Consider the following 18301-nt stretch of genomic DNA (forward strand, 5'->3'; position numbering starts at 1 on the left):
TGTCCCCTCTGGCCCTGGCTTGTGGTGTCTCACCTCTGACTGGACCTGGTTTTCCTTGGCAGCTGTGTGCTATATGTAGTGTTTATTTGTGGGAATTACAGGAGACCAAAGGTGGCTTTATTTCCTTCAGAAAGGCGTTCTCTTTCCTTTTGCCAGAAGTCTGGGCCAACCAGATGCCCCAAAGCTGGACTTCAGAGTTCCTCAGTTATGCTTAAAAGTCTGTTTATTCCGTCTAATCCATCAATAAAACGTTCATATTATTTTAGTCGATATTTTCTTAGTCTCATTTTAATAATTTTAAACAAACTTCTTTGTATTATTTTATTTTTCATATTCAATAATTGGTACATCCAGGATTTATTTTTTATGTTCCTATTCATTATAGAAAGCTTTAGACATGTAAAAAGGTAGTGGAAATAACCTTACGCACCCCATGTACCTGTCACCCAACCAATAATCCTCTGCTCGCAGCTGGTCTCTTTACTACTCTGTTCCGAACCCCTCCTCCAGTTATCTTCTGCCTGGAAGATTTCAGACACTGTATTGTGCCACATCATCCCTCTCTGAAGGTTAAGGACCCTGTTTCAAAACAGAGCCGTATCACCCTCACAGTTCAAGTGCTGAAAGGCCTCAGAACATAGTCCACTCCACCAGTGTTCATGTTTCCTCAGCGGTCGTCAGGAAATGGTTTTTCCCACTATTAACAGTTTTTTACAGCGGATTTTATTTTTTAGAGAAGAGCAGTTTTAGGTTCACAACAAAATGAAGCAGGTGCAGGGGCCTCCCGTGTCCCTGCTGCCCCCCGAGAGTGCGCACCACCTCCTCTGTAATCACCGGCCGGGACACCTGTCACAGTTCGGGACCCTGCCTGGCGATGTCGGCACCGAGCCCAGGGTCTCCCGTGGGCTCACTGCGGCCATGCCTTCTGTGGGCTCGGATCCCGTGGGCTGACACGTGCCCACTGTTGCGGCTTCACGCGGAGCGGTTTCGCTGCCCCGAGGCCCCCGTGCTCTCCTGCTGATCCTCCTCCCCAGCCTCCAGCGACCCCTGCCCTTTTTCTGGTGCCGTGGTTCGGCCTTTCCCAGAAGGCCGCGGAGCTGGAATCCTGCCAGGCACAGAGCACGCAGCGTAGGGCGCCTTTCCAGATGGGGTCCCCTCCTTAGGAGCTTGCGTCCGAGCTGCTGCCGTGTCTTTTCATACTTCGACGGTTCGCGGCTTTTCCGAGGTTAACAGTGTTCCATTGTCTGGACGGGTCAGAGGGCATTTGTCCATTCATCAGCTGGAGAACATCTTGCTTCCTTCCAACTTTAGGCAGCTGCGAGTGAAGCTGCGGTATGTGCCTGTGTAGACCTGAAGTTTTAAGCTCATCTGGGTAAACCCTCGGGGTGTGGAGGCAGGACTGCGTGGTAAGAGTGTATTAGATGCTTGGTTTCGTGAGGAGCTGCTGCACCGCCTCCCGCACTGGCCCTGCCGGGCTCCCGTTCCTGCCGGCAGTGAGCGAGTGGCCCCACTGGCCCTTCCCCACCAGCTCTCGCCGTCGTCAGTGCTGCAGGTCTTGGCCGCCTCTATGACCGGGTAGCGACAGCTCGCCGTTTTAATTCGCATCTCCCTGATGACATATGATGGGGAGGATCTTTCCACGTGCTCATTTGCCATTTGAGATTCTTCTTTGGTGAGAGGTCTATTAGGGTCTTCGGCCCCTTTTTAAAACTTATTGTTTCCTTATTGTTGAGTTTTGTGTATTCTTTATATTTTTACATAAAAGTCCTTTATCAGATGTATCTTTTGCAAATGTTTTTTGACCATCAGTGGTTTGTCTTTTCATTCTCTTGACAGTGTCTTTCACCAAGCAGAAGGTTCTAATTTCAGTGAAGTCCGTCTCATGAATTCTTTCTTTCGTGGACCGTGGCTATGGTGTCACACGTGTGTTGCCCCTCACACAATCCCGGGCCATTCAGATTTGCGCCTGTGGCCATCTTCCTAGGGTTTCTGTAGCGTTCCACTTTATATTTCGGTCTATGATCCGTCTTCACTTTTCACTTTCACTTTCATGATCCATTTTGAGTTAGTTCTTTAAAGAGTCAAGTTCTGGTCTGTGTCTGGATTGATTTTTGCATGTGGATGTCCAGGTGCTCCAGCACCATTTGTTAACAAGGCTTTCTCTTCTCCATTTAACCATTGCCATTGTTCTGTGTCGAAGACCACTTGACTGCACTCACTGGGGGTCTGTTCGGGGCTCTGTGTTCTGTTCCACTGAGCTCTTTGTCAGTGTCTCTCCAGTACCCCTGGTCTCGGTAACTGGCTCTGCAGTAAGTCTTGCAGTTAGCTGGTGTCAGTCCTCCAGCTTTGCTCTCCTTCAGTGTTGTGTCCACTGTTCCGGGCCTTTTGCCTCACATACACCTTGCGATCAGTTTGTCAATATCCACAGTATAACTTTTCCAGCGAGTTGGCTCTTTGCATCAAGTGGTCTGAGTATTGCAGCTTCAGCTTCAGCGTCAGTCCTTCCAATGAATATTCACAGCTGATTTCCTTTGGGATTGACTGGTTTGATCTCCTTGCTGTCCATGGGCAGGAGGAAAAGAGGGTGACAGAGGATGAGATGGTTGGATGACATCACTGACTCAATGGACATGAGTTTGAGCAAACTCTGGGAGACGGTGAAGAACAGGGAAGCCTGGTGTGGTGCAGTCCATGGGGTCCCGGAGTCGGACGTGACTCAGCAACTGAACAGCAGATAGAATAACTTTCAGTGGTTTCAGTTGAGATGGCACTGACCTGCAGAGCAAGCTGGAAGAGCTGACATCATGGCAATGTTGAGTCTTCTTTTCCGTAAACATGAAATATTTTTCCAGTGATTTCATTGTTCTTTGAGTTCTTTCGTTGAGTTTTAGTTTTCTTCATAGAGATCCTGTACGTGTTTTGTTAGATTTATGCTTAGCTGTTTCATTTTGAGGCATGCTAATGTAAATGTTATTGTGTTTTTAATCTCAAATTCCACTTATCCATTGCTAGTATATACGGAAACAATTGGCGTTTGTGTGTTAACTTTGCATCCTGTAACCTTGCTGAAATTGCTTATTAACCTCATGCACAAAATTCTTAGTTATAAGAATTTTTTGTTGTTGATTCTTTTTTAAATTTTTTCCTGTAGACAATCACATTATCCATGAGCAAAAACAGTTTTTACGTCTTCCTTACCAGTCCTTATGCCTTGTATTTCCTTTTCTGTGTTACAAGAAATGTTGTATACTGTTGGCAAGGAATGAGTTGTATACTGTTGCCTTATTCCTGATCTTAGTGGGAAGGCTTTGATTTTCCCACCAGTGAGCATGCTGTTAGCTGTAATTGTTTTGGTAGATGGTCTTTATCGAGTTGAGGAGGTTCTCCTCCGTCGGATTCACTGGGCGTTCTTACCATGAGCGAGTACTGCGTGTGTGCTTGCTCAGTCGCGCTGCCATGTCTGACTGTGTGCGACCCCATGGACTGGAACCCACCAGGCCCCTCCGTCCAGGGGCTTCTGCAGGCAGGAATGCTGGAGTGGGCTGCCGTGCCCTGCTCCAGGGGATCTCCCCACCCAGGGGCTGAGCCCGCGGCGCCAGTGGCTCCCGCACTGGCAGGGGCGCTCTTCCCCACCAGAGCCGCCGTTCGTCAGATGCTTTCCCTGCACTCACTGGAAGGCTCTTGTGATTTTCCTCCTTTAGCCTGTTGACGTGATGGCGTCACTGATTTTTGACGGTTGGACCGGCCTTGCGCACCTGGGATAACCCCGCTTGGTTGTTGTGTGTAGCCCCTTCTGCGTGTTGTTGGGTTCGCTGTGCCGAGCGCTCTTCTGAGGACCTTTGAACCTGCTCATGAGGGAGCTTGGCCTGTGGCTCCCTCTTCTTGGGACGTCTTTGTCTGGCTTCTGTGTGAGGAAGTGCTGGCCTTGTGGAATAAGCTAGGTGGTGCCCCGCCTGCTGCTGTTTTCCGTCCTCGAACGTTTGGTAGACGCTGCCAGAGAGCCCTTCCGGGCCTAGTGCTTTCTGGTTTTGAGGGTTATTAATTATTGACTTAATTTCCTAATAAATATAGGCCTGCTCAGGTTGTCTCTCTCTCCTTGTGTGAATTTTGGCAGATTGTGTCTTTCAGAGAATTGGCTGATTTGATCCAGGCGGTCCGCGTTGTGGGCGCAGAGCTGCTGTGGGGTCCTTTACGGTCCTTTGATCTCCACGGCATCTGCAGTGATGCCGCTGTTTCGTGCCTGAGGTTAACAATTTGTCACCAATCTCTCTTTTTCCTTGGCTAGCTGAGATAGAGGTGGTCGCTTTTTTCAGTCGCACCACTTGGCACGTGGGGTCTTCATTCCCCAGCCAGGGATCAAACTCGCGCCACCCACATTGCAGGTGCAGAGGCTTAGTCACCAGAAGTTTGAGGCTTCAAACTCCCAGGGAAGTTTGAGGCTTATCAATTTTATTGATCTTTTCAAAGAACTAGGTTTCAATTTTGTTGATTTTTCTCTATTGATTTCCTGTTTGCAGTTTCATTGATTTCTGCTCTCAGTTTTACCATTTCCTTTTTCCTACTTACTTTGGATTTAATTTGCTTTTCTTTCTTTGGTTCCCTAGCCGGAAGCTTAGATTACTGACATCCGCTCTTTCTTCTTTTCTGGTTTGTGGTCAGAGCTGTAAATTTCCCTCTAAGTATTGCTTTCGCTGCATTGCACACACTAAGTTGTGTTTTCATTTTCGTTTAGCTCAGTATATCTTAAATTTCCCTTGAGAGGTATTGCGTGACCCATGCGTTACTTGGACCTGGGGTGTCTAACCTCCAAGTGATTGGGGCTTCCCAGCTACCCCTCTGCGCCTGGCCTCTAGCTCACTTCTGTCGTAGCCCAGGAGCAGATACTGCATGACTTCTGCTCTTCTAAGTCTGGGAGGAGGCGCTTGTGGCCCAGAACACAGCTTCCGCTGGTGAGTGTTCCATGTGAGCTTGAGAAGACGGTACAGCCTGCCGTTTTCGCACGAACGAGTCTGACGATCCGTGGTGTTGTTAAGCTCGGCTGCATTTTTGCAGATTTCCTGTCTGCTGGGTCTGTTGCTGGTAGAAGCTGTGGAAGACTCCTGCTGCATAGTGGATTCATCTGCTTTCCTTATAGCTGGATCAGTTTTCGTCTCATGTGCTTTGATGGTCTGTTGTTAAGCATTTATGCATTATGCATCGGACTGTTACACAATGGAGATAGTGGCAGACTTTGTGTTTTGGGCTCCAGAATCGCTGCAGATGGTGACTGCTGCCATGAAATCAAAAGACGCTTGCTCCGTGGAAGAAACGCTGTGACCAACCTGGACAGCACGTTACATGGCAGAGACATCACTTTGCCAACAGGGGCCATGTAGTCAAAGCTGTGGTTTCTCCAGTGGTCGTGCCTGGATGTGAGAGCTGGACCATGAAGAAGGCCGAGTGCTGAAGGATTGACGCTTCTGAACTGTGGGGCTGGAGAAGGCTTGGCAGTCCCTGGGCTGCAAGGAGATCCAGCCAGTCCATCCTAGAGGAGATCAGTCCTGAATCCTCATTGGAAGCACTGATGCTGAAGCTGAAGCTCCAATACTTGGGCAACCTGATGTAAAGAGCTGACTCATTAGAAAAGGCCCTGATGCTGGGAAGGATTGAAGACAGGAGGAGTAAGGGGACGACAGAGGATGGGATGGTTGGACAGCATCACTGACTCAATGGACACGAGTTTGAGCGAAATCTGGGAGAGAGTGAAAGACAGGGAGGCCTGGCGTGCTGCCATCCACGGGGTCAGAAGGAGCTGGACGCGACTGAGGCCTGAACAGCAGCATTGGACCGTCATGTCTTCTTGGAGAATTGACTCCTTTATCATCGTGTTAATATAACACCCTTCTTCATCCCCACAGTACTCCTTTTCCGAAGCCTGACTGTTCCTGTCTGCAGTTCCTGTAGCTCCTCCTGCTCTCTTTAGACGAGTGCTAGTGTGACGTCTTTCCCTGCCCACCCACGTTTCCTGTTTTGGGTTCACTTTTGTGTCTGGCTGTGTCAGGCCTTAGTTGCAGCGCTTGGTGCCTTTGGTTGTGGCGCGTGAACTATTCGGTGCGGCCTGTGGGATCTGTTCCCTTACCAGGGTACAGAACGGACCCCCTGCATTGGGAGCACAGTCTTAGCCACTGGCCCACCAAACAAGTGTCCCCGACCCACTTCAGTCCAGTGCAGCCGCCCAGTCGTGTCCGACTCTTTGTGACCCCGTGGACTGCAGCACGACAGGCCTCCCTGTCCATCACCAACACCTGGAGTTCACTCAAACTTGTGTCCGTTGAGTCAGTGATGCCATCCAACCATATCATCTTCTGTCAACCTCTTCTCCTGCCTTCAATCTTTACCAGCATCAGGGCCTTTTCCAATGAGTCAGCTCTTTGCATCAGGTGGCCAAAGTGTTGGAGTTTCAGCTTCAACATCAGTCTTTCCAATGAACACTCAGGACAGATTTCCATTAGGATAGACTGGTTGGATCTCCTTGCAGGCTAAGGGGCTCTCAGGAGTCTTCTCCAACACCACAGTTCAAAGACATCAGTTCTTTGGCACTCACCTTTCTTTATAGTCCAACTCTCACATCCATACATGACTACTGGAAAAACCATAGCTTTGACTAGATGGATCTTTGTTGACAAAGTAATGTCTCTACTTTTTAATATGCTGTCTAGGTTGGTCATAGCTTTTCTTCCAAGGAGCAAGTGTCTTTTAATTTCATGGCAGCAGTCACCATCTGCAGTGATTTTGGAGCCCAAAAAAATAAAGTCTGCTACTGTTTCCCCATCTATTTCCTGTGAAGTGATGGGACCAGATGCCATGATCTTAGTTTTCTGAATGTTGAGTTTTAAGCCAAGTTTTTCACTCTCCTCTTTCATTTTCATCAAGAGGCTTTTTAGTTCCTCTTCACTTTCTGCCATAAGGGTGGTGTCATCTGCATATCTGAGGTTATTGATATTTTTCCCGGCAATCTTGATTCCAGCTTGTACTTCTTCCAGTCCAGCATTTCTCATGATGTACTCTGCATAGAAGTTAAATAAGCAGGGTGACAATATATAGCCTTGATGTACTCCTTTTCCTATTTGGAACCAGTCTGTTGTTCCATGTCCAGTTCTAACTGTTGCTTCCTGACCTGCGTACAGATTTCTCAAGAGGCAGGTCAGGTGTTCTGGTATTTCCATCTCTTTAAGAATGTTCCACAGTTTGTTGTGATCCACACAAAGCCTTTGGCATAGTCAATAAAGCAGAAATAGATGTTTTTCTGGAACTCTCTTTGTTTTTTCAATGATCCAGCGGATGCTGGCAATTTGATCTCTGGCTCCTCTGCCTTTTCTAAAACCAGCTTGAACATCTGGAAGTTCACGGTTCACGTATTGCTGAAGCCTGGCTTGGAGAATTTTGAGCATTACTTTACTAGCATGTGAGATGAGTGCAATTGTGCGGTAGTTTGAGCATTCTTTGGCATTGCCTTTCTTTGGGATTGGAATGAAAACTGACCTTTTCCAGTCCTGTGGCCACTGCTGAGTTCCCCAAATTTGCTGGCATATTGAGTGCAGCACTTTCACAGCATCATCTTTTAGGATTTGAAATATTTACTTTTTCTTAAAGATTTTTTTGGGATGTGGACCGTTTTTTAAAGTCTTTATTGAATATGTTACCATGTTTCTTGCTCTATGTTTTGCTCTTTTGACTGTGAGGCATGTGGGGTCGTAGCTAAGAACATGCAGTAGCGTTGCACGTGAGAGCATGTCAGGGCCGCGGGGCGACCGCCACAGGTGCAGCACGGGTAAGGGGGAGCCAGAAGGAAAAGCGGCGTTCACCGTCTGTGTCCGCCGTATCCACCCAACCGCAGATCATGCAGTATTATATGTATTTATTGAGAAAAATCCACGTACACATGGACCTGTGCTTCAAAGCCATGTTGTTCAAGGGTTAGCTGTGTAATAAACTAGTAAACATTAGTGTTTTCCTGAGTTACGTGAGCCACTCTGGCAAATTACAGTTGTGGGAACTCCTGGTTTGTTGCCAGCTTGGCGGAACCGTGGGCAGCCTGAGGACCCTCTGCTTGTGGTTGGTGTCTGGAGAGGGGGCAGTCTGGTGGGACTGAGTGCTCGCCCTGTGGGTCTGGTGACAAATGCAGGGGGTTGGTGTCCGAGTTGAGGTGGGACACTTGGTGTCTGAGGAGTTGGAGGAGGATTTGGTGTCAGAGGTATTCAGTGTGCAGCCAGAAAGAGAGTTTCCCTTTTAGACACTGCACTGCTTTGTGGGTAGTGTGAGTGCCTGTAACAAAACAGTCCCGCTCTCCCTCGCACCCCTGTGCGTGTCCCTGGCGGCGTGCATTCCACGCTTGCATGAGCCACGTCATCTAAAGCACTGTTGCTAACGTCACTGTAAACAAGCTTCCCTGTGAGACGAGGAGCGACTCGGGCTTCGTTTTGCCTTGACTTTTCCTCTCCCAGAGCTCTCCCTCCTGTGTTACGCAGACCTGAGTTTCTGACCTCCATCGTCTAACTTCTCTCTAAGGAGCTTCTTCCAGCATGTCTAGGTCTGCAGGTGACATGTTCCCTCAGTTTTTGTTTCCTGAGAACATCTGCTTTTCCTCCCTTTTGAAGAACAGCTTCACAGGGCATAGACTCCTACATTGATGGGTTTTTCTCTCAACACTCTACCGTCCTCTTCCTGCCGGCGTGGTTTCGGAGAAGGCTGAGGTCGGTCTCACCTTCGTTCCTCTGCGGATCCAGTGCTGCCTCTGGCTTCCTCCAGGGTTGTCTCCTTCTTTGGTTTGCTGTAGTTTGCGTCTGGGATGCCCAGTGTCGTCCTTTGCTGTCCTGGTCGGTGTCCTCTGAGCTCCCTGGGTCTGTGGTCTGGCCTGACACTAGCTTCATGCACTGTTGCTCCAGACGCTTCTCCTGCCCCTTTCTCTCCCTTCTGGCATCCCCGTCACGCCCGCCGTCCCTTTCACGGCTGCTCCCTGGCCCTTGCATGTTCTGTCCTGTTTTCATCAGCCGTTTCCTGTTCCTCTTCTGTTTGGAGCTTGCTGTTGGTATATCTTCGAGCTTAGACTCTTCCCTCAGCTGTGTCAAGGCTGCTGATAAGCCCAGGAGAAGCACCCTTGGTTTCTGTTACAGTGGTTTTGGCCTCTGGCGTTTCCCTCTGTTCTTCCTCACAGTTTCCATCTCTCTGTTGACAGTGCCCATCTGTTTTTACATGCTGTCTCCTTTTCCGTTAGAGCCTTAGCATGTTCAGTTCAGCTCAGTCCAGGCTCTCAGTCGTGTCCGACTCTTTGCGACCCCATGAATCGCAGCACCCCAGGCCTCCCTGACCATCACCAACTCCCGGAGTTCACCCAGAGTCATGTCCATCGAGTTGGTGATGCCATCCAGCCATCTCATCCTCTGTCATCCCCTTCTCCTCCTGCCCCCAATCTCTCCCAGCATCAGGGTCTTTTCCAGTGAGTCAATTCTTCACATGATGTGGCCAAAAGTATTGGAGTTTCAGCTTTAGCATCAGTCCTTCCCATGAACACCCAGGACTGATCTCCTTTAGGATGGACTGGTTGGACCTCCTTGCAGTCCAAGGGACTCTCAAGAGTCTTAGCATAGTACCCATAGTTATTTTAAATTCCAGTCGGATAATTCCAACGTCCTCGCCATGACTGGCCCTGGTGCTTATTCTGTCTCTTCACATTATTTTTTTCCTGTTAGCATGCCATGTGATTGTCCCTTGATAGAAGGCATGTTGTGCCAGGCCTTTGGTGACGAGGTGCTGAGGCGTGTGGGCCTGGGGGCCGGGCCTTCGGTGACGAGGTGCTGAGGCTTGTGGGCCTGGGGGCCGGGCCTTCGGTGACGAGGTACTGAGGCGTGTGGACCTGGGGACCGGGCCTTTGGTGACGAGGTGCTGAGGTGTGTGGGCCTGGGGGCCAGGCCTTTGGTGACGAGGGGCTGAGGCGTGTGGGCCTGGGGGCCAGGCCTTTGGTGACGAGGTGCTGAGGCGTGTGGGCCTGGGGGCCGGGCCTTTGGTGACGAGGTACTGAGGCGTGTGGACCTGGGGGCCGGGCCTTTGGTGACGAGGTGCTGAGGTGTGTGGGCCTGGGGGCCGGGCCTTTGGTGACGAGGTGCTGAGGCGTGTGGACCTGGGGGCCGGGCCTTTGGTGACGAGGTGCTGAGGCGTGTGGGCCTGGGGGCCGGGCCTTTGGTGACGAGGTGCTGAGGCGTGTGGACCTGGGGGCCGGGCCTTTGGTGACGAGGTGCTGAGGCGTGTGGGCCTGGGGGCCAGGCCTTTGGTGACGAGGTGCTGAGGTGCGTGGGCCTGGGTGAGGTCTCGGTCTTCGTGTGTCTGTGCTTCTGGACTGTGACCGTCCCTGGTGCGTCTCGGCTTCACCCCTGAGCTCTCAGGGAGACGGGGTGGTGGGCGTAGGCTGGCACTGGCGTTCTCCCCTCACCGGCGGTGAGGCTCAGGTGGGCGCCAGCACGCGGGGCTCTGGTTGCCTAGTTCCCCCTGAGGGCAGGTCTTGTTGGCCAGCTCACAGTGGTTCCTTTCCCCTCCCCTACTGGAGGCCCAAGGCAATTTTTCTCGGCTGTTTTCTGGGGAACCTGGTCGAGCGCCTGGAGGAGAACCTCACAAGGCTGAGGGCCTGTGACCTATCCGTGGAGTTTTCATCTCTCAGACTTGTTCCTTCAGCCTCCACACTTGGGGCCCATGGAGGTTTCCCTCTGTGGGTTCGTTACTGCACCCCCACCTCTCCACGGGGAGAGGCGAGCGCGTCTCTCGTGGGTCTGAGAGCCGTTGACAGGAGAAGGCAGTGGCACCCCACTCCAGTGCTCTTGCCTGGAAAATCCCATGGCTGGAGGAGCCTGGTGGGCTGGAGTCCATGGGGTCGCTAAGAGTCGGACACGACTGAGCGACTTCACTTTCACTTTTCACTTTCATGCACTGGAGAAGGAAATGGCAACCCACTCCAGTGTTCTTGCCTGGAGAATCCCGGGGACGAGGGAGCCTGGTGGGCTGCCGTCTCTGGGGTCGCACAGAGTTGGACACGACTGAAGCGACTTAGCAGCAGCAGCAGCAGCAGTTGTTAGGAGGAGTGGAATCTTCCCAGCTCCCTCCTAGCTAGACCGGAAGCAGCGGAAGCAGCGTGTCTCTGCGTCGTCTCCAGCCTCCTGTTTCTGGCTGCGGGTCAGGGTCTGCGTGAGTCCACGTGCTGCTGGCGGCGCTTTCTCTTCAGTCTCTCTGGAAAAACAAAAAAACGCAACCAACTTTTATTATGACACCGCACAGGACAGAGCAGAGGAGAGCAGGGCGGGCCGCCTCCCGCAGAGCCGGGGAGCTCACGCAGCCGCAGCTGTCTGCCCCCTCTGTGCCCCCTGCGCAGCCACACCCAGCGTCCCGTTTAGCAAGGCTTCGTTCGATATTTCCTCCCGAAAAGACACAGGCTGCTTTTAAACACAAGGCAGTGTCCTGTCCCCGCCCCCAGATGCAACAACAATTCTTCAGTCTTTTCCTGTCCAGGTTGCTCCTGAAGGTGCCGAGTGGTGGGGGCTGGTGGGCTCTCAGGCCTCTTCCCTAAAGCCCCTGTCGTCCTTTATCCAGAGACTTCGTCGTCCTCGTGTCTGACAGCTGGGCTGGCCCCCACCCCCCATGGTGGGGGAACCGGGGCACCGGTCTCGCTCTTGGTCAGGAGGCACATGGCATCCATCTTTCTCTGTGGGTGTCGGCTGGCAGCCCCAAAGCCCGGGCTTAGACTCCCGCCACCTTGGCTTTGCAGGGCTGGAACTAGTGATGTAGGTACCGTACCTGTCCTCTTCCCAGGCGGTGCTAGTGGTAAAGAACCCGCCTGCCCATTCAGGAGACATAAGAGACGCAGCTTCAGTCCCCAGGTCGGGAAGGTCCCCTGGAGGAGGGCGTGGCACCCCACTCCAGTATTCTTGCCTGGAGACCCCCACGGACAGAGGAGCCTGGCGGGCTATGGTCCATAGGGTTGCAGAGAGTCGGACACAACTGAAGGGACTTCGCACGCACGCACGCCTCTTCAGAGGTGACTAGTGAGTTTTCTTGACGTTTCTGTTCCATTGTGGCTGTGAACTGTAAACACAGCTGGTGTTTCCATGCCCTTGGAACTCACTTTGCGGGTTTTTCTCCTCACAAGACCCTGGGTGTGCTGTGAAGAGCCCCTAGCGCAGCTAGCAGGGAAAGGGCGCCCGCCCGGGACGCTTGCCCGCCAGGCCTGCGCCCCGCAGCCAGCCAGCCGCCCCCTCGCGCGGCTTCGCAACGTGGCGCGCGGCTGCGTTCTGCTCTCGCACTGATTCCGTCTGTCCTGTGCCAACGGTTCCAGCTTGTCGCCACCCTCTAGGCCTGTCTCCACAGGTGGTCCTCCGAGGGCTGGCGATACCCTGAGGCTGTGCGCCTGCCTGGGGGGCCATGTGCAGCCTCCTCATAAGCTTGTCTCTCTGCGCTCCCTGTCCTGACCCTGTGTTTCCGTTTTTAGGACCCTTCGCTGTTGGATGGCCGGGTGGCGCTTCTCCATGTCCCAGGGGGCACGGTGGTGCTGAAGCAGGGAGACCAGGTGAGGGAAGGCGGAGTCTGCAAGAGCGGCCCACCCAGGACCCAGACCACCCAGACCCCAGACCACCCAGACCACCCAGGACCCAGGACCCAGACCCAGCACTGGTGCTGGCGCTGGGCAGACTCAGAGCAGGCAGCCTCCGTGTGGCCCTCTGGACCCAGTGGACACACGGCGTGCGTCCAGCTGTCGCGGAGCGCGGAGGGGCTCTTGCCCTCAGGCCTGTGCAGCCGTCTGCAGGCCTATTGAGGGTCAGTGAGCCCGCCCTCTTCCTGGGGTGGCTTTGTCCAGCCCAGTATGGGCATGTCCATCTGCACACCCACGTTGCTGTTACCAGTCTCACTCAGGAAGTCAGGTACAGGAGGAAGCACTGTGTGTGCCCAGTCCTCAAACCTGATATAGATGGAAACTAACTTTGTTTCTCATAAATGAACGTGGGGCTTCCCAGGTGAGGCTAGTGGCCGGGCCAGTGCAGCAGATGCAAGAGAGCTGGGTTCAGTCCCTGGGTCGGGAAGATCCCCTAGAGCAGGAAGTGGCAACCATTCCAGTATTCTTGCCTGGAAAACCCTATGGACAGAGGAGCTTGGCGGGCTACAGTCCATGGGGCTGCGAAGCGTCGGACACGGCTGAGCGACCACAGATGCGTGTAGTTTCTGATCTCTAGAGCCCTGCTCTGCTGGGTGGCAGAGGCCGTCTCTCCAGCCTCCTGTGGTGAGGCCCTGTGCCGGCTGGGAGCAGGAGCCCTTCGTCTGCTGGTCGCGCAGCAGTGGTGAGGAAGGCCTTCCCTGCTGTGAGAGCCGCTGGCCTGGGTCCCCTTCCTGGGCGGGCTTTCCCTGGAGCACGGCCCCCCAGGCCAGCGCGGAGGAGGTAGACCGCCTCGCAGCCCTGGAGGGCTGGGTCGGGGGCAAGGAGAGCCAGCCTGGTGGGGACCCTCCCAGGCCTCTTCCCCTCCCCTCTGTCCTTTCTCTAATTCTCTGGGGACAAGACAGGGGAAAGGCCTGTCCTTTTCCTGAGGGAGGCGGGCTGCTGGTTGGCCCCCGGCCATCGGGCCCTGTGGGAAAGCCTGTCCTGGGCCTGCCACAGCACCCAGTACCCTTGAGAGGCTACGCTGGAGCAGGGGCCGCCTCCGCCTGCCCCCAGCTCCTAGAGCCCTGCGGGGCCTGGCACAGCCTGCTTTTCACTTTTTCCATTTCTGACACACTGACCCTTTTCTGCTCAGACCAGGGAGGGGGTCCCACGGGGTGCGGTGAGCAGATGAGGCAGGGTCCTGACGGGTTACATCAGGCTGGTTCCGCAGGCCCATCTGCGGATGCTGGGCCCTGAGAATCTGTGCTGTGTGCCAGGGCGGGGAGTGGGGGGGTGGGGGAGGCTGTACAAGGGCCGAGCGCGCGTCTCTGCCTTGCGCGGTGCCGAGCTGCTGGTGTGTTTGTGCAAAACAACTCGAAGTGTAGATGCCTCCGGGGCTGGGCGGCTGCCGTGGGCCAGAGGCGCAGAGGGGGCTCGTGCCCTGTGGCTGGTGACGAGTGACAGGACACTCCCAGCGAGTCTGGGCCGGGGCCGGTTGCCGGAGCCGTGCAGGCGAGGGCAGCGTGGTAGCCTGCCCACTGCTGGCCCAGGCTCGGGCGCTCTGCCAGCTCCGCCAGCTCCGCCAGCGTCTGCGTTTTGTCAGGACACGAGCATCCTCTTCGTGGTCTCGGGGCTGCTGCACGTGTACCAGCGGAAGATTGACAGCGAGGAGGACACGTTCCTGTTCATGGCACGGCCTGGTGAGATGGTGGGCCAGCTGGCGGTGCTCACGGGCGAGCCCCTCATCTTCACCATCAAGGCCAACCGGGACTGCAGCTTCCTGTCCATCTCCAAGGCGCACTTCTACGAGTGAGTGCCCCGCTGGCCACGCCTCCACGTGGCTCCCTCGTGGCCCTCGAGCGTGTCTGCAGTGTGCGTGCACGCCTCCGCGTGGGCCCAGGGCTTGTGACGCTGTCTGTGCCGTGTGCCTGTGTGTCCTTCCGTGTCTGTGTGTGTCCGTGTGAGCGTCCACGTGTGTGCACTCACAGTGGTGCCTTGGCTGATATTGCAAGGGACCCTGCGCACCAGCCCCTTCCCTCTGAATGTGAGGCTGGTGTCAGCTGCTGTCCTGACATCCCCTGGGGTCCTCGGGAGCTCCCACATGCCACCCGAAGCAGAACTTTACGTTTCCCTGACCTGTCTCAGAGACTGGTGACCTCATCTGCCCATTGCTTGGTGGAGTCTCAAGCCCCCCAGGCCAGCATGCTCTGTGGCCCAGTGCAGCCAGGAGCTGAGCACGCCCCTGGCCCTGCCCTCCAGAGGCCACCACACCATAGCGGGTACCTGCGTGGCTCCACACCCCCAGCCTGGTTCACAGTGGCATCAGGAGACAGTGGCTGACGTTTCTGCTGGACCCAGTGGCTTTCTGGGCTCCAAGCCTCCACAGTCTCTGCCACTGACCCCTCAGCCACACCCTCCCCGTGCACCCTCACTGCTCAAGTGTTCTGGCACATCCTGGGGGGCTGGGGTTTTGACCCACTGCGAGCACTGGGCCCTTACGCGTGGCATGTGCCCCAGGACACTGTGGGCGGTGACGACTACTGTGGAGCGGTTCTGACAGCCCTCCCAGGGTCGCTGCCCACTGGGCGTGCCCGGGGGGCTGGGGAGCAGGTAGCTGACCAGGGTCTGCGCTCTGGCTTCACCCTTGGCTCAGTGGGCATTGTGATAAGTGGGGACTGGGGGCACCCGCGGCCTGGAGTGACGGGGTGGAGGCCGGCAGGACCAGCCGGGGAGCTGGGGCAGGGGATGACTCCAGGGTGCCCGCAGCATCATGCGGAGGCAGCCGGCCGTGGTCCTGAGCGTGGCGCACACCGTGGTGAGGCGGGTGTCCTCCTTCGTGCGGCAGATCGACTTCGCCCTGGACTGGATGGAGGTGGAGGCCGGCCGCGCCATATACAGGTGAGGCCCGCCTCCTGGCCGCACCGGGTACAGGCGAGGCCCGCCTTCCGGGCGCACCACGAACGGGCGAGGCCCGCCTTCCCGGCAGCGGGCGCAGAGAAGGGCCGCTCTGCTCTGCCTCGGGGGTGACAGAGGCAGAGGCCTCGCGGCTGCTTCCTGGCTTCCATGCCCACACTGCCCTCAGGCGCGCGCACCCTCTTCACTGGCAGAGTCTTCTGCAGGGCCCAGCGGAGCTGCGTGGAAACAGCATCCGTGGAGATGTTTGTGTGCCAGGTGTGGGCTCAGATGGGCAGCCTCAGGCCCGTGTCCTAATGGCTGAATTCAGGCGTCCACGCTTGCTGGGTCAGACCTGGCTTCAATTCAGTTCAGTCGCTCAGTCGTGTCTTTTTGCGACCCTATGAATCGCAGCACGCCAGGCCTCCCTGTCCATCACCAACTCCCGGAGTTCACTCAGACTCACGTCCATCGAGTCGGTGATGCCATCAGGCCATCTCATCCTCTGTCGTCCCCTTCTCCTGCCCCCAATCCCTCCCAGCATCAGGGTCTTTCCCAATGAGTCAGCTCAGACCAGGCTTAGAGCTACCAGTCTTGATGGTAAACTAAGATCATTATTTAAAGTCGTTTATTTAAAAATCACAATAAACCCTTTACATGTTAGTATACATATTTTTAAATGGAAAATAACGATTTTCCAAAACAAAAAAATGTAGTGAGAAGAATAGATTCCTTTTTCTGTTTTGCTAAGTTTCCTTGGTGGCTCAGACGGTGAAAGCAGCGTCTGCCTGCAATGCGGGAGACCCAGGTTCTGTTCCTGGGTCAGGAAGATCCCCTGGAGAAGGAAATGGCAATCCACTCCAGCACTCTTGCCTGGAAAATCCCACGGACGGAGGAGCCTGGTAGGCTACAGTCCATCGGGCCCCAAAGAGTCAGACACGACTGAGGACCTCACTTCACGCTTCTGTTTCGCTGCCTCTGGTGGCCAAGGGCTTCCAGCCAGGTGCCCCGCCCGCCCCACAGCCTCTGTCCCGCAGGCAGGGGGACAAGTCCGACTGCACCTACATCGTGCTCAGCGGCCGCCTGCGCGCTGTGATCCAGAAGGACGACGGCAAGAAGCGCCTGGCGGGCGAGTATGGCCGTGGAGACCTCGTGGGCGTGGTAGGGCCGCCCCGCCCTCCTCTCCCCTCCCCTCCCCGCCCTCCTCTCCCCTCCCCTCCCCGCCCTCCTCTCCCCTCCCCTCCCCGCCCTCCTCTCCCCTCCCCTCCCCGCCCTCCTCTCCCCTCCCCTCCCCTGCCCCTCCCCACACCGTGCCCTGCTCCTGCCCCTCCCCGCCCCTTCCCTCCCCTCCTCTTCTTTTCCCTCCCCCTTTCCTTTCCTGCTCACGCTCCTCCCCCTCCCCACCCCTCCCCCTCCCACACACCGCCCCCTCCTCGCCCACATATGGCCCCTTCCCGCCCGTCCTCCCTTCCTGCCCCTTCCCACCCCGCCACGCCCCCGCTCCTCCCTTCCTTGCTCCTCCCCCTGCGCCCCGCGCCCATCCCTAGCACCCTTTCTCTGCCCGCCTGGGGCGCCCATCTGGGCAGAGGCACAGGCAGCAGAATACACAGGAGTTGCTTCCCACAGGCCGCCATCTAGGAGAGCAGGCCTAGGGTGGGTTTGGCAGCCACCTTTCAGACGGTGGTCCCTCTGAGACCCCGAGGCCCTCGCGGGGAGGATGAGGCCCTGGCCTATCTGGGCTGCTGGTGGCCGGCCCACAGCTCTCGCTGATGCTTCCTTCCCCAGCGCAGGGTGCTGGGTGAGCCCCGTTTCCTCCTGCTCTGGAGAGGCCCTGGGACCCTGCTCTCAGGCCTGCCTCCGGGCCCTGGGGTCAGCCTGTGGCCATAGCACCAGCTCCCGTCCCCAGGTGGAGACGCTCACCCGCCAGGCCAGGGCAACCACAGTGCATGCTATTCGGGACTCAGAGCTGGCCAAGCTTCCTGAAGGGGCCCTGAACTCCATCAAGCGCCAGTACCCGCAGGTGAGGGCTGTGCAGCTGTGAAATCAGAATGCCAAAACCCAGTCAAGACCAAGACTGCTCCCATCAGGCAGGCTGCCGGAGGGGGGCCTGCCCCCGCTTCCCCAGACAGCCGTCCCCGCCGGCTTCAGGGCAGGACCGCAGTGCCTGGCAGTCAGCCGGGAGGCAGAACGAGGGCAGCCTGCCCTGCTTCTGGTTCCTGATGTCACTTCCCTGCTTCTGAGTCATGAGAGTGCAGACAGGGAGTGGAGAGCCTGCGCCTTCTTAGCGCTTTGGAGGGAGAGGCAGGGCTGCTGCTGGAGGGTCACAGGAGTGGCCTCTCTGAAGGCTCAGGCCTGATCCATCCCCGTGAGCCCATGTGTGAGCAAATGAAGCAGCCCCCAGGTGATTTATGAAGCTACTGTGACTTTAATATCAAAACATGATAAAAATAACACAGAAAACGGATCATTTCTTTTAGTACCATAGTTATAGCATGTCAACTATTAATGCGATAAATATGTGATGGGGTAAGCTGACAACAGCGTCTCTTTCCAAAACTGACTCTGCATGGCGCGCAGGAGCAACGAAGGCAGGTCTCCTGCACGGTACCTCCTCTGCCGCCTTGCCAACTGCAGCAGTTAAAACCTTCAACTGACTTTATCCTCACGCAGAAGCGCTTAGAAGTGAATTATACATACTTTGACATTTCAACTTTATTTACTTGAGTCTGCAACTCAAAAAAATTAGAATTAATATAACCA

At 55.3% G+C, this 18301-nt stretch overlaps 1 protein-coding gene across 12 annotated transcripts in view; it reads left to right on the plus strand.

The window, feature by feature from the left end:
* Positions 1–18301, plus strand: part of PNPLA7 (patatin like phospholipase domain containing 7) — an 83218-nt gene that overhangs the window by 38176 nt on the left and 26741 nt on the right. For all 12 annotated transcript variants that reach the window (XM_069579649.1, XM_069579648.1, XM_069579655.1 and 9 more), the window contains 5 exons: positions 12509–12586; positions 14253–14458; positions 15416–15547; positions 16579–16702; positions 17448–17561. In XM_069579649.1, the coding sequence (XP_069435750.1) occupies positions 12509–12586; positions 14253–14458; positions 15416–15547; positions 16579–16702; positions 17448–17561 (654 nt within the window). The remainder of the gene's footprint in view (positions 1–12508; positions 12587–14252; positions 14459–15415; positions 15548–16578; positions 16703–17447; positions 17562–18301) is intronic.

Source organism: Ovis canadensis, chromosome 3, assembly GCF_042477335.2.
Source record: "Ovis canadensis isolate MfBH-ARS-UI-01 breed Bighorn chromosome 3, ARS-UI_OviCan_v2, whole genome shotgun sequence".
Lineage (NCBI taxonomy): Eukaryota > Metazoa > Chordata > Mammalia > Artiodactyla > Bovidae > Ovis > Ovis canadensis.